General features: G+C 44.5%; 1 protein-coding gene across 2 annotated transcripts; it reads left to right on the plus strand.

Moving 5' to 3' along the window:
• The first annotated feature begins 2,753 nt into the window (after positions 1-2,753).
• Positions 2,754-14,149, plus strand: KARS1 (lysyl-tRNA synthetase 1). 2 transcript variants are annotated; one of them, XM_077288578.1, is made up of 15 exons: positions 2,760-2,853; positions 7,268-7,440; positions 7,654-7,786; positions 7,920-8,082; positions 8,305-8,398; positions 10,010-10,196; positions 11,115-11,240; positions 11,318-11,437; positions 11,504-11,666; positions 12,748-12,921; positions 13,035-13,120; positions 13,254-13,339; positions 13,427-13,553; positions 13,720-13,863; positions 13,947-14,149. In XM_077288578.1, exons 2-15 carry the CDS (start codon positions 7,307-7,309, stop codon positions 14,031-14,033), a joined length of 1,824 nt encoding a protein of 607 aa, XP_077144693.1. In that variant the 5' UTR covers positions 2,760-2,853; positions 7,268-7,306; the 3' UTR covers positions 14,034-14,149. The 2 variants fall into 2 exon arrangements, with proteins under 2 accessions (XP_077144694.1, XP_077144693.1); XM_077288579.1 differs by lacking the exon at positions 7,268-7,440 and having other exon boundaries at positions 2,754-2,853.
• The last annotated feature ends 415 nt before the right edge of the window (positions 14,150-14,564 follow it).

Genomic DNA, 14,564 nt, shown 5'->3' on the forward strand with positions numbered 1-14,564 from the left:
GTGCATCATCCCCTCTGTTCACCTGCTCCTATCAGGATATGGGAGTCGCTATATAACCTTGCTCCTCTGTCAGTTTCATGCCGGTCAACAATGTATCAGTAGCCTTTCTGTGCATGTTCCTGCTACTAGACAACTCCCAGCTAAGTTGGACTTTTGTCCTTGTGTGTTTTTGCATTTTGTTCCTGTTCACAGCTGCTGTTTCGTTACTGTGTCTGGAAAGCTCTTGTGAGCGGAAATTGCCACTCTGGTGTTATGAGTTAATGCTAGAGTCTTAAAGTAATTTCTGGATGGTGTTTTGATAGGGTTTTCTGCTGACCATGAAAGTGCCCTTTCTGTCTTCATGCTATCTAGTGAGCGGACCTCGATTTTGCTAAACCTATTTTCATACTACGTTTGTCATTTCATCTTGAATCACCGCCAATATATGTGGGGGCCTCTGTCTGCCTTTTGGGAAAATTTCTCTAGAGGTGAGCCAGGACTGTCTTTTCCTCTGCTAGGATTAGGTAGTTCTCCGGCTGGCGCTGGGCATCTAGGGATAAAAAAACGTAGGCATGCTACCCGGCCACTTCTAGTTGTGCGGCAGGTTTAGTTCATGGTCAGTATAGTTTCCATCTTCCAAGAGCTAGTTCTCATATATGCTGGGCTATGTTCTCTCGCCATTGAGAATCATGACAAAGGGGGACTTAAAGAATGAGAGCGATGGCGCCAAAGAGTATATACTGTACAGTTGCTAAGGTGGGGCCCCGACATGGGATAATCACCACACCACCACGGGGATATGAACACACACACAAAATGCGCCACGCACTACCACGTGCTCGAACACATATACCACCCTCAGCGCACATTTCACCACACATACACCAACTTCGCCACATAAAAGTCGAAACACAAAAGTCGCCGCTCAAAACGCGCCACGCGCAAAACTCTCCACATGCAAAACTCGCCACATGTGCAAAACTCACCTCATGGAAAACTCGCCACACGCAAAACTTGCACACGTGGAAAAATTGCCACATGCACAAAAGTTGCAACACATGCAAAAGTTGCCTCACACAAAACTTGCACATACTCAAAAGACACCACACATAAAACTCGCCACGCGCAAAACTCGCCATGCGCAAAACTTGCTGCACACAACTTGCTACACTAACCTGTCACATGCAACTCGACACACAAAAAGTTGCTACACGCATGTCGCCACACAAAACTCATCTCACAAAAGTCGCTACATGCATGTCGCCACACGCAACTCAACACACACAACTTGACACACGAAACTCGCCCTAAAACACACACAAGTCTGGTATTATCCTTCAAAAATAAAAATCTGATTAATAAGCAAACTACAAGAGCAACAAATGTACCATATAGGAATCCGGCAGCTGTCAGTCACATGACCTGTCTATTATGTGTATGTGTGAGCTAATATATACTGCCAGGGCGTGGGCTTACTCTTGGCTGGGGATTTATCAGGCTGCCAATTTAGCTTACAAATACTGAGGTAATAATACTGACCAAATAACGTGTGAACGAGGTCTAATACAGGAGGAGATGACATACAGATATATACTATTTACAGGGGAGATGACACACAGGTATGTACTATATACAGGAGGAGATGACACACAGATATATACTATATAGAGGAGATGACATACAGGTACATACTACATACAGGAGATGACACAGGTATATACTATATACAGGAGGAGATGACACGTATATACTATATACAGGAGCAGATTACCTACAGGTATATAGTATATACAGGAGGAGATGACATACAGGTATATGCTATGTATAGGAGGAGATGACATACAGGTATATACTATATACAGGAGGAGATGACACACAGATATATACTATATATAGGTGAGATGACACACAGGTATATACTATATACAGGAGGAGATGACATACAGGTATATACTATATATAGGAGATGACATACAGGTATATACTATATACAGGGGAGATGACAGCAGGTATATACTATATACAGATGACATACAGGTATTTACTATATACAGGAGATGACATACAGGTGTATACTATATATAAGGGAGATGACAAACATGTATATACTGAGGTGAAAATGAGGTGTGAGGTGAAAATGAAAAGGTGTGAGTGCAAAATGAGAGGAGTGAGGGAAAATAGTGGAGTGATCAGAAAATGACAGATGTGAGGTCGAAATGACAAGTGTTAGGGGGGAATGAGAGGAGTGAGGGGGAAAATGAGAGGTGTGAGGGAGAAAATGAGAGATGTGAGGGGGAAAATGAGAGATGTGAGGGGGAAAATGAAAGATGTGATGGGGAAAATCAGAGGCGTAATGGGAAAATAAGAGAAGTGAGGTGCTATAACTAACCACAGATATTTACTATGCCCAGGCAACGCCGGGCTCTTCAGCTAGTATATAATAAAAAAATAAGATAAATCAAATATTAGGAGATAAAATAAATCGGCAAAATGTTGAGATAAAACACATAAAACCCCCAAAACTTATGAAACCCTAATAATAAAACAAGAACCAATCACAGCGCAGCTTAAATGTCATATTCCACTCTTGATATATGACGTAACCACCTGTCATATATGAACGGCTTGGTGACCGCACGTTATCAGCCGTCTGACAGGAACTGCAGCATCCAAGAACCACCAGCTAAGGTATGTCACTCCGGGAGCCAATCCAATGTTGCCACGTCACTTAGCCCCACCCCTTTGGGCGGAAGTAGTTTTAGCGGCTTCTCTCTGCGCAGGCGGAAGTGCTTTCTTTTCACCGGTCTGAGCTGAGGACATGGCGGACGTTCAGGAAGCTGCTACCGGGGACTGCGAGGGGAAACTGAGCAAAAAGTAAGCGCTACTCAGAGGGTGACGTAACGGATATAAAGCGCAGCTCCTGCACCAAGCTCTTTTCTCTGAGCAGCAGCATGTGCTCTGCCTGAGGTGTACACACTGTGGGACTCTGGGAAATGTAGTTTCCTACTCGTTACAGCCTATTGCGTGAGTGCTCTAAAAAACTACAACTCCCAAGGCCGAAGCCTGCGGCTGATGTAACTAGTGCAGGCTCTCTGAGCCTTGTGCGGACATTTCTGGAAAAGTGACTGCAGATTTATTATTAATCCTGAGGCCAGATTTAGGGCCTATAATTGACCCTTACAAAGATTTTCATGATTTTTTTATTGTAAAATTAATGTTTCTGCGACTTTTTATATAAAAATTAATGCAAAGGTAAATTACTAGTTACCCACGGCAACCGATCAAAAAAGGAGCGATGCAATCTGATTGGTTGCCGTGGGTAACCGCTTCACTTCTGTTCCATCTTTTCTCATCCTTAAAGAACTCTGCTTGCTGGCGGTGAATTGTTTACCTCCGGAGGATAGAAAAAATGTACGGTCCTTTAATAATCCTGACGTGTGAGCGGCTGAGCGTTGCAGAGGCATTTGCTATGGAGGAGATGGGTGTGTTGCAAAGTAAAAGTCATGTTTTGTTCACAGCTTGTTGCCTTGGAGACCGACCACTGCTGCTGAAGATGGCAGAACGCACACCGTGCTTACAAGCTCTTTTCTGGCGCGATTGTAAGCTCTATTTTGAAGCTGGAGCTTGCAGTTACCTTCTAATCTCAGCAGACTTCAGCTCAGTGTTTACAAGCTAAACAGCAGTGGTCGGTCTCCTAGGTAACAAAGTGTAAACAAAAGGGAAAGGGTTAATATCTCAAGAATGGCTGCAAATTTGATCAAGCACAAGTGTTTAATCCAACAATATCCATCTATGAAGATGAGAAGAACCTTGTAAAGTTGCAGGGGGTATGGCCGCTGGGAGCAACAGTGCAGATAATCAACCACCACTCCATTTACACTGGGCTCCAGGGGTCAGATCCCCCAGCCAATGGGACGTTATCCATTATTACAAACTTGAGACTATCCCTTTAAGGTCCCAGTGATGAGGGCTCCGCTCCTGTTCACAGATCTCAAATTAAAAAAGTATTCCAAAAAAGCTACAATTCTTCTTGCGAGTTGGGACTCTCTTAAAGGGATGTTCCAGTTCTTTTTAAATTGATGTCTTATCCTTAGTTTGAGTATTTCACCTTTCCTCATTTTTTGAGTACATTATATGGCATCATTCAAAACTGCAAAAAAACAAAAACACAAGTCCTTAGATGGGGAAAAAAAGCTATTGGTCAGGGAAGAAGGGGGAGGAAAACAAATGAAAGTTGTCTGCTGCAGGAAGGGATTAAACCTGTTTATGTCGGCCATGTATGTTAATCTTTAGGGCTTGTTTCCATTCGCGAGAAACACGTCCGTGTCTCGCATTTGGAAACCAAGTTCTGGCGTCGGCACTCCAGAGTGGAGCGTGCGGCCGCATAGGAACACATGGAGCCGCACGTTCCGCTCTGGATTGCCGGCGCCAGAGCTTGGTTTCCACATGCGAGACACGGACGTGTTTCTCGCAAGTGGAAACAAGCCCTAAATGTTGTAGTTTATCTGCTTTGCAATCGGGCCGACGGGTCATGTGATTTCTTGCAATCCTGGGACGTTGAGACGCACCCATGAATTCGCTGCACATTTATTTTTCACTTCTGGTTTTTGCTTGTTTGCAGAGACACTTATTAGGGTGATGGTCAAAAACATTTTGTGCACATTTTTAGGTCTCACCACCTGGGAATCATTCAGTTTGGTGTGATTGCAATTTAGACAAAACTTTGTAACACTTCAACATTGTTGACTTGTGGCTCAAACATTGTTGCCTTCCCTCTGCGGTTGGAACCTCAGTTTAAAAAAAAAAAAAAAAGCCAGGACCCCCTATAATCTCACTGAGGCACCACAGGTGTATGTCGAAAGTTTTTTATTTCTGCCCCAGTAACAGGCGCCTTGATTCCTTTGAATGCTTCGAGTTCTTGTTATAATATCAAGTCATTTTGTGGCGATGTGGCTGGTGTCTGACAGAGGTACCAAGCCTTCAGGTATAAGTGACAATAAAAGTGCAAAATTGATTTTTTAACTCTGTCAAAGTTAAACGAAATTGGTGACGAGCATGAAGATCTCCGTAGCGTACATCACTTTGGCCATCCATGGTAGGCGCCTGGAGTATTGGTGTGTACGTCTTTGCAAATCAAGGAACAGGAGTTAGCAATTCCTTGTAATCATCTCTTCGATGGCATTGTGCAAAATTCCACTAGACACTCCATAAGTTTGTGTTGCGAGAGGACCCGCCCCCCGGCCTTTGTACCAATGTTACTACTGGTCGTGTAGCTGCCAGTCCTGCAGACCCTGGACTCGTGCTCTTGGGTATCTCGGGGACTGACAACTTCTCCATTCCTCCTCTGACACCAGCACTGCCAGTTGCTCAGCAGTTTCATTGCGGGTCTGGCTTTGCAAACCTTTTCTCGTCCCAGCGTACAGTCAGTGGCCCACTATGGAAGGGAGCTGTGATAGCATTTGCTGTAATCTCTCGGTGCCGGGGATGAGCCTGTCTGGTGTTTCATGGCCTCGGCACAAGCGGCAAAGAAACTATTCATCAAATTTATTAACCAATTCCTTCTTCTTGGATTCTTGTGTTTTGGTGCGCCATTTACCGTTCTTCTTGAGACTCTTCCATTGACCATACAGACTCTTCGCCTTACTGATCACTTGGTATTGTTGCCTTGTTGGGATTCTTGCTTTTTCCCAGAACCCAATTTGTTGGCTTCGCTGGTAGCACTGGTACATGTTGACTACGATTCTGTACAGTACTAGGGATGAGCGAATGCCTGTGTACGGCTGTGCACCTTCACCATTAGCGACCTATGCCTGAGGGACGGGCTGCAGCCGCAAAGTTTATTGATTGGCTGCCCTGCAAATCAGCCTTTCAACAAACTTTATTGTTCGGAACCGTGACGGGAGTGCGACTATACGCTACTCTAAATGCTCCTACACTCCATTCACTTTCAGTGCGGGTTGGACAGCAGTTCATCAAGACGTAATTTAATTTTACAATAGTAATTTGCAAGTGAATTTCAGACAAACATACGGGAGCGGTGTAGGCCGCTGCATAAAACGGTGAATAATACTGAACGTTGTCTAATCTGGCAAGTTTACTTTGAAACAAGAAATATAAACTAATATTAAATATTCTTTACAAATCATTAAATTGGAGAGAGCATCAAAGAGAAGTGGGGTCCTTATTGCTGCTCAATATTAAAACTACCCAAATCCAATTTTAACGGCTATTAAGTGTTCAAGGGCTGAGATTCACACAAGCAAAAGAAACGACTCTTAAAAGGATAGTACAGATGATTATGTGTAAAAATTATAGGAGGTGAGACTTGGAATAAAACTGCAGGACGCTTGGTATTTGCCACAGAGCATCAACATTGGCAGATTCGCCACTGGTGCCCTGTGCTCTTCACAGATGAAAGCAGGTTCACACTGAGCACATGTGACAGAGTCTGGAGATGCCGTGGAGAGCGATCTGCTGCCTGCAACATCCTTCAGTATGACCGGTTTGGCAGTGGGTCAGTAATGGTGTGGGGTGGCATTTCTTTGGAGGGGCGCACAGCCCTCCATATGCTCGCCAGAGGTAGCCTGACTGCCATTAGGTACCGAGATGAGATCCTCAGGCCCCTTGTGAGACCATATGCTGGCGCGGTTGGCCCTGGGTTCCTCCTAATGCAAGACAATGCCAGACCTCATGTGGCTGGAGTGTCAGCAGTTCCTGCAAGAAGAAGGCATTGAAGCTATGGACTAGCCCGCCCGTTCCCCAGACCTGAATCCGATTGAACACATCTGGGACATCATATCTCGCTCCATCCACCAATGTCACGATCCCTCAGGAGACATCCGCCGCCTCATCAGGAGCATGCCCAGGCGTTGTACAGTAGGGAGGTCATACAGGCACGTGGAGGCCACACACACTACTGAGCATCATTTCCTTGTCATGAGGCATTTCCACTGAAGATGGATCAGCCTGTAATTTGATTTTCCATTTTGATTTTGACCATCATTCCAACTCCGTACCTCCATGGGATATTAATTTTTATTCACATTGATCATTTTTATGTTTTAATGTTCTCAAGGCATTCCACTATGTAATTAAGATTTGCAGCTGGAATATTTCATTCTGTGATATGTAAGATTTTAGTGTTCCCTTTATTTTATTTTTTTAAATATATATCCCAGATAGGAGACAAGTGACTGTGTGTTTGGCAACACGTGACGTGGGTGTTGTGCGGTGATGCTTTGATTGCCTATTATATATAATATATTCCGCCTTGTTGTCTTCCTGTTAGGTGGTAACGCACCCCGGGGGTTAGGAGTTATGTGCTGTGATGGCACTGGCTCTCCTCAGGCTGTTTAGGAGCCCGGTTTGGGCCCCCAGAGCACTTAAAGAGAATATCCTTGGAAAACATCTCTCTACTTTTTCTCCTCTCTACAAGGACCAGACACTTCATGGGAAAAAAAGGTTGGTGCCTTCTGTTTCTCTGCGCCCCACCATCTTTTTTCCTTATGAACTTCTGTCCTTACTCCTGTCCGGTAGCCACTGACACGTCTGTCCAATGCCGATCACCGTATACAAATCACCTATATACCGAGAAGTTGCCGACAAGGGATTCTTAGTTTGATGGCTCCCTGCCTTGGTTACCTAAGTTGCTTTTATTTCTCTCTTCTTTTACAGTGAGCTGAAAAGGCGAATGAAAGCAGAAAAAAAGGCAGCGGAGAAAGAAGCAAAACAGAAAGATCAGAATGAGAAAACGCAGAAACCGGAAGCAGAAGACGAGGTAGTGGACGAGGAAAGTCTCGATCCCAATGTAAGTTCCTGATCTGAAAAATAATCATCCTGATTGTCATGGAACAATGGGAGTAGTTGTTTGCAATCTCCCTCGGAGGGGAGTATTCTGCTTTTCTCATAATTTTTTTTTTTTTTTCCCCCTTCTTTTGCAGCAATACTACAAAATCAGAACGCAGGCCATCCAGCAGCTGAAAGGCACCAAGGACGACCCGTATCCTCACAAGTTCCAAGTTCAGATGTCTCTCACCAAATTCATCCAGCAATACAGCAACCTGCAGGTCGGCGACCACTTGGAAGAGGTCGTCACCATAGCCGGTACATTCCCTCTGAACGGCTGATATCTCATTGATTGTCATTTATTTCGCTGAACAATGCAACTTTTATTTCACTGTTCTTCTCATCACCTTTATGCTAAATGTCACTTTTACAAAAGCCCTAAAATTTGCTCGAACGGCAAAACCAACAAAACTACTTCTCTTTCCATTTTTATTTTCCATTCTTTATTTGTTTGATACACATTTTGTGTCTTTATTTTAGGCAGAATCCATGCCAAACGTATATCCGGGGCCAAGTTGATCTTTTATGACCTCCGTGGAGAAGGCATGAAGCTGCAGGTTATGGCCAATTCTAGGTAAGTCCTGTGACCCCGAAGGATAGGTGAAAACTTTCTGATCGCTGGGGGTCCGAAGTCTGGGACCCCCACCGATAGGCAAAATAGGGGATTTTTTTTTTATTCCTCAACTTGAATCCTTGTTATAAAATTGAGCGCCGGGTTTGGACGCTGATCCACACCCTTCTCTTTAAGGGGTTGCCGGAAAAAGCTGAGCACAGAGCTTGGTCCCAACCGTCGGACCTGTGCCGATTGATAAGTAGTCGCCTATCTTGTGGATGGGTGGTAACTTGTTTTCACCGGACTGCTTCTTTAACCCCTTCATGACCTTGCTAAAACTGACGCTCCAGTAGGATTCTTCAGGCCATTACGAGTTGATACCAAACTAGGCTGCGCGGCTCTCCAATATTCAGGGGTGCATGAATAGGATACTGCTCCAATATAATATAAAAATAAATTCGCCACACTGTCATGATTCTCAATGGCGAGAGAACATAGCCCAGCATATATGAGAACTAGCTCTTGGAAGATGGAAACTATACTGACCATGAACTAAACCTGCCGCACAACTAGAAGTGGCCGGGTAGCATGCCTACGTTTTTTATCCCTAGATGCCCAGCGCCAGCCGGAGAACTACCTAATCCTAGCAGAGGAAAAGACAGTCCTGGCTCACCTCTAGAGAAATTTTCCCAAAAGGCAGACAGAGGCCCCCACATATATTGGCGGTGATTTTAGATGAAATGACAAACGTAGTATGAAAATAGGTTTAGCAAAATCGAGGTCCGCTTACTAGATAGCATGAAGACAGAAAGGGCACTTTCATGGTCAGCAGAAAACCCTATCAAAACACCATCCAGAAATTACTTTAAGACTCTAGCATTAACTCATAACACCAGAGTGGCAATTTCCGCTCACAAGAGCTTTCCAGACACAGTAACGAAACAGCAGCTGTGAACAGGAACAAAATGCAAAAACACACAAGGACAAAAGTCCAACTTAGCTAGGAGTTGTCTAGTAGCAGGAACATGCACAGAAGGCTTCTGATTACATTGTTGACCGGCATGAAACTGACAGAGGAGCAAGGTTATATAGCGACTCCCACATCCTGATAGGAGCAGGTGAACAGAGGGGATGATGCACACAAGTACAATTCCACAAGTGGCCACCGGGGGAGCCCAGAATCCAATTTCACAACACCACACCCTTTTAGATGCAGAAAAAATAGAAATAATTTTATTGGTATGGGTACATCCACTGTTTGAAAATGTTGACGTTCCGGCCAAAACTAGGCCTTCATCAGAAATTATCTTCAGCTCTTGAGAATGAGAAAAGACTGTACACCTGAGCAAGGGGAGTCAAAGAAGAACTGAATAGAGCGCAGGAGACGTGCCCCATCCTCTGCAAAGGATTTAGAGATCCTTTAATATCAATGAGTCCACCATTTTCAGGGCAGCGAGTCACCAACTATTGTACTCCATTTCCTTATGTCTCTTGATCCTCAGTACATGATGCTAGAACACATTGTAACCTGTTCCCCAAGGCAAGAATTGGAGGAAGGCAGTGTGACAGTGTTACATTTGGGCCCTAAAGTAACCACTTGATCATTTTATTTTTTTTTCTTTCCAACTTCAGATTTTACAAATCCGAGGAAGAATTCATTGCAGTAAACAACAAACTGAGACGTGGAGACATAATCGGCGTGAAAGGAAACCCCGGCAAAACCAAAAAGGGAGAACTGAGCATCATACCCCAGGAAATGACCCTTCTGTCTCCTTGTCTACATATGTTACCTCATCTGCACTTCGGATTGAAAGACAAGGTAAAGGCCCCCCCCATACACATGATTGTTTGGCCGATAACGATCACTCCTATTTTCCGATACTCCGCCAAGATCTCCTAGAAACTCGGGCAGTCTTCTCTATCGGTGTCGTACCTTCTGCAAAGCTAAAGGACTGGTCGGTCCGTTCTCTTCCCCGACGTCATCTGTCGGGGAGAGCCTATAAGTCTCCATGCACATGATGTCGGCCGATCATGCTTGTTTAGGGTTCGCCTGAATATAATCTGTGTATGGAGGATTAAGCAAAACACACATGGTATTATGTGCTAGTCCAGAGGTAAGAAAAAAATGGTAGTCTTGCCATTGACAACCAAAAATGTCCTTCCACGATATAATTTTTATTGACTGTGATAGGTGACAAAGTTAATTTAATTTGTACATTATTGTCACAAAGGGATTACCCCCACCAACAACGTTATATACCTATCCACAAGATGAGTGGTAAATGTATGATCAATGAGGGTCTGACATCTGGGGATCCCTGGTCCATATTCTCTGGCCCTTACCTGTCAGCATAAATGGCTCTCCTTTTGATTAGCTGGACTGTCACGACATCATTGACATCAAATCCAGCCCGGCTAATCAAAAGAGGAATTATGACAGGTAGGGTGATCCGCAGGGCTGACATGGCTGCTGGATCGGGTCTACTAGTGCATACATAGATAAATATGCTATTCTGGAGTCTAGGAAAGCTGGATCTCAACTTGGGAAGGAGTACTGACTGCTGCCATTATTTACATCATCTAACTTTCCAAACTGATATTACTAGGAAAGTGCTGCATAGAATGGAGATGAACGTGCCAGAAGAGGACAGGCACAAGGAATCCCAGCTATGTGGAATTATCTGTAAAGCTTGTTTCATAATTCACTGTAATCCTCATCCCTCCCTTTATTTTCCAGGAGACCAGATTCCGCCAGCGTTATCTCGACCTCATTCTCAACGACTATGTACGGCAGAAGTTTATCGTCAGAGCGAAAATCATCACTTACCTCCGCAGATTTTTGGACGACCTGGGATTCCTCGAAGTAATTAACACTTTCCGATCGACGCAGATGATGTTTGCCCGGTGAAGTCATCCTTAAGCTAATTCATATATTGACAGATCGAGACTCCAATGATGAATATTATTCCTGGAGGTGCAGTAGCCAAACCGTTCATCACTCATCACAACGAGCTGGACATGGACCTGTACATGAGGATCGCCCCCGAGCTGTATCACAAGGTACTTGTCCGTTGCCCCATGACAGTCCAAGATGGCACCCTGTAGCTAATGAGTCTATTTATTCAGATGCTGGTGGTTGGTGGCATCGACAGGGTCTATGAGGTGGGCCGACAGTTCAGGAACGAAGGAATCGACCTGACGCACAATCCCGAGTTCACGACCTGTGAATTTTACATGGCGTACGCTGACTATAACGACCTGATGGAGATCACAGAGAAGCTGGTGTCGGGTATGTAGCGCCCACCATACGTAGGGGTATATTCACACGTGGCAGATGTGCTGCAGACTTTTCATGCGAATGAGACCTACCAAAAAATCACAATCCCATTTAGATTAATTGATATTTGATTTTCAGAAATTATTTTTTTCTAGTATGTAAATCTTCCTTAATAATTGGGTATTTTAATCATTAATATTGGTTGTCCAGCTTTTCCAGTCTCCTGAACAGCAAACGTGATTTGCAGAAGAAAAGGGTGCAAAAGCTTTATCACGAACTGCTATTCATGAGTTTGGGGAAGCTGCGATGGAAGTCATTTTGGTATGTCGTAGACTCGGTCCAGAGGCCCATCAGTAGTCTGACGAAAGTCCTGAGAACCATCTTTCACCTCCCGTTATCAGTGACTTTTCTTTTTGATTAGCCGACTTGGTGATATACCACGTGTGTCATGTCATACCAGGCCGGCTAATCAAAAGAAGAGCCGGGAGGTAATGGGCAGTCTGCAGGGCACACAGATTACTGACCTGGCCGCTGGGTCGAGTCCTACAAATCGATTCTCACCGACTCTATTAATGGGTTAATGGGTTGATTGTGACTTGTAGGATCGCTGCTTCCAACAGGTGGCGCTATAGAGTTAAGTCCTCTTTTTTTCTCAGAAGAGGCAATTTGCATATACAACTCTATTAATTAACTTTTACAGAAATGATGAGATTAAGTCCTGTGATGGCTGCAGATGAGCAATTTGATTTACAGTGCCTTCGTTCAGTGTCCGGTCCCCCATGGTGGCTGTACTTCACTTCTGCACCTTAGGTGCCTCTGGGGGCTCACGAGATCTCCCAGACATGCACCATGTTGTCCTTCTTTAGCCTAGCGACTAGTCATCATGCGACTCCATGATGTCGTGGGAGCTGAGGACGTCGGGCGCAGAAGTGAGGACCGTAACAGGGCATCAAACTGCTCATTTCTAATATTTACTTTTTTTTTTTAATTGCTTGCAAGTCATATAAGTCTTAATATAAAGTTGTGAAAAGAGGATATCTTGTTTCACCCCTTCTTGACTGGGTCATTAGTTCCACCACCTATCTGATTGCAGGCATGGTTAAACACATCACTGGTGGTTATAAAGTGATCTACCACCCGGAGGGTCCAGAAGGACCAGCCCAGGAGATAGACTTCACTCCGCCATTCAGGAGGATCAGCATGGTGCACGAGCTGGAGAAGGTTCTAGGAAAGAAGCTCCCGGCTACAGATCAATTTGACACTGAAGGTAAGAATAACTGCTGGAATGTATGAACTCATCAATTTTAGCCACGTTGTCTAAGACCAAATATGTTCTCAACGTTTTGTAAATGGTTGTCTTTGTCGAATTCTCTAAATCAGAAACCCGCAAGTTCCTGGATGAGCTGTGTGCAGAGAAGGGCGTGGAGTGTCCGCCACCTAGGACCACAGCGAGGCTATTAGATAAGGTATGTGGGGATAGAAAAAGGGCAGTTCTGCGCCTCTTACGCCTATCCATCAGCTCGTTGGTAGTTAAAGGGATCTAGTCAGCACAGCACAGCACATCCCTTTAATCCTTTTTTTTTTTTTTAATTCTTCCAGCTTGTTGGCGACTTCTTGGAAGTAACTTGCATCAACCCAACTTACATCTGTGACCATCCGCAAATCATGAGCCCTCTTGCTAAATGGTAAGACCCGACCTACAACCTGAGCGGACGTGGCGTATCTGTAATATCCTACATATTTATAACCAGTTTCCTTACCCTGCACCCAAGGCATCGGTCTGAGAAGGGGCTGACAGAAAGGTTTGAGCTGTTTGTCATGAAGAAGGAGATTTGCAATGCTTATACCGAACTGAACGACCCAGTCAGGCAGAGGGAACTCTTTGAAGACCAAGCAAAGGTAAATTACTAATGTCTAGCTCCTGCCATGTTGACTCCCAGAGCTAAAAATTGGTCAGAAGTAGGACCATGTGCCAACCTCAACCTGACTGATTGTGCAGGTCGTGACATCTCTAACTTTTAAGAAAAAACTTAAATCTTCCATGTGAACTGTTTCCTTTTCTTAGGCCAAAGCAGCCGGCGATGATGAAGCCATGTTTATCGATGACAACTTCTGCACCGCCCTGGAATATGGCCTGCCACCTACCGCCGGCTGGGGGATGGGTATTGATAGACTGACCATGTTCTTGACGGACTCCAATAATATAAAGGTGAGGGCACTTGTGACAGTTCCGGGGTTATCCCAAACAGCGGAGGTTACTATGATCTGATACCAGCTCTCCCGTTTCTCTAGGAGGTGCTCCTGTTCCCAGCCATGAAGCCTGAAGACAACAACAAGAAGGAATCTGCACCCAGTCAGGACTCCGGGACTTCTGTGTAACTTTTTGGGATCTGTCTTCTTTTAAATTGTTTGATACGTGTTTGTCAGGGGCTCGGTGTACACCTCATCACAGCTCTGTGCTGCTTTATACTGAAAAATAAATTATATAAACTGTGTTCTTGGCGTGTAGAGTGTTAATATACGGTGGTAGCTGTGGGACTGTTCCTGTGCTGAAGGTGGCTGCGTTGGTTCTGAGCCCTCATCGTCGCTCTTCATACATCGTCGTGCTCGGATTCCAGCTCTCGTATACAGAACTGGGCAAAACTTTGGACATGGAAAAAAACCAAGCTAAGATGGACCGAAATCCTAGAAAAAATCTATAAACAAAAAAGACAAGGATCCCTAAACTGTAACTTTTTAATAGAACCAGTAAAAAACTCTATTTAACATGAATAATTGAGTAAAAAAAGTGAGAAAATATTCAATGTACCTAAAAAAAACCCCTAGGTCACACTACAATGAGTACTGCCTGGCAGTGGAGGTTGGCACCCTACTTTTTCTCGGTTGGCGCCCCCACTCCTCGACGGCTCA

This window comes from Ranitomeya variabilis, chromosome 2 (genome assembly GCF_051348905.1).
Source record: "Ranitomeya variabilis isolate aRanVar5 chromosome 2, aRanVar5.hap1, whole genome shotgun sequence".
NCBI classification, from domain to species: Eukaryota; Metazoa; Chordata; class Amphibia; order Anura; family Dendrobatidae; genus Ranitomeya; species Ranitomeya variabilis.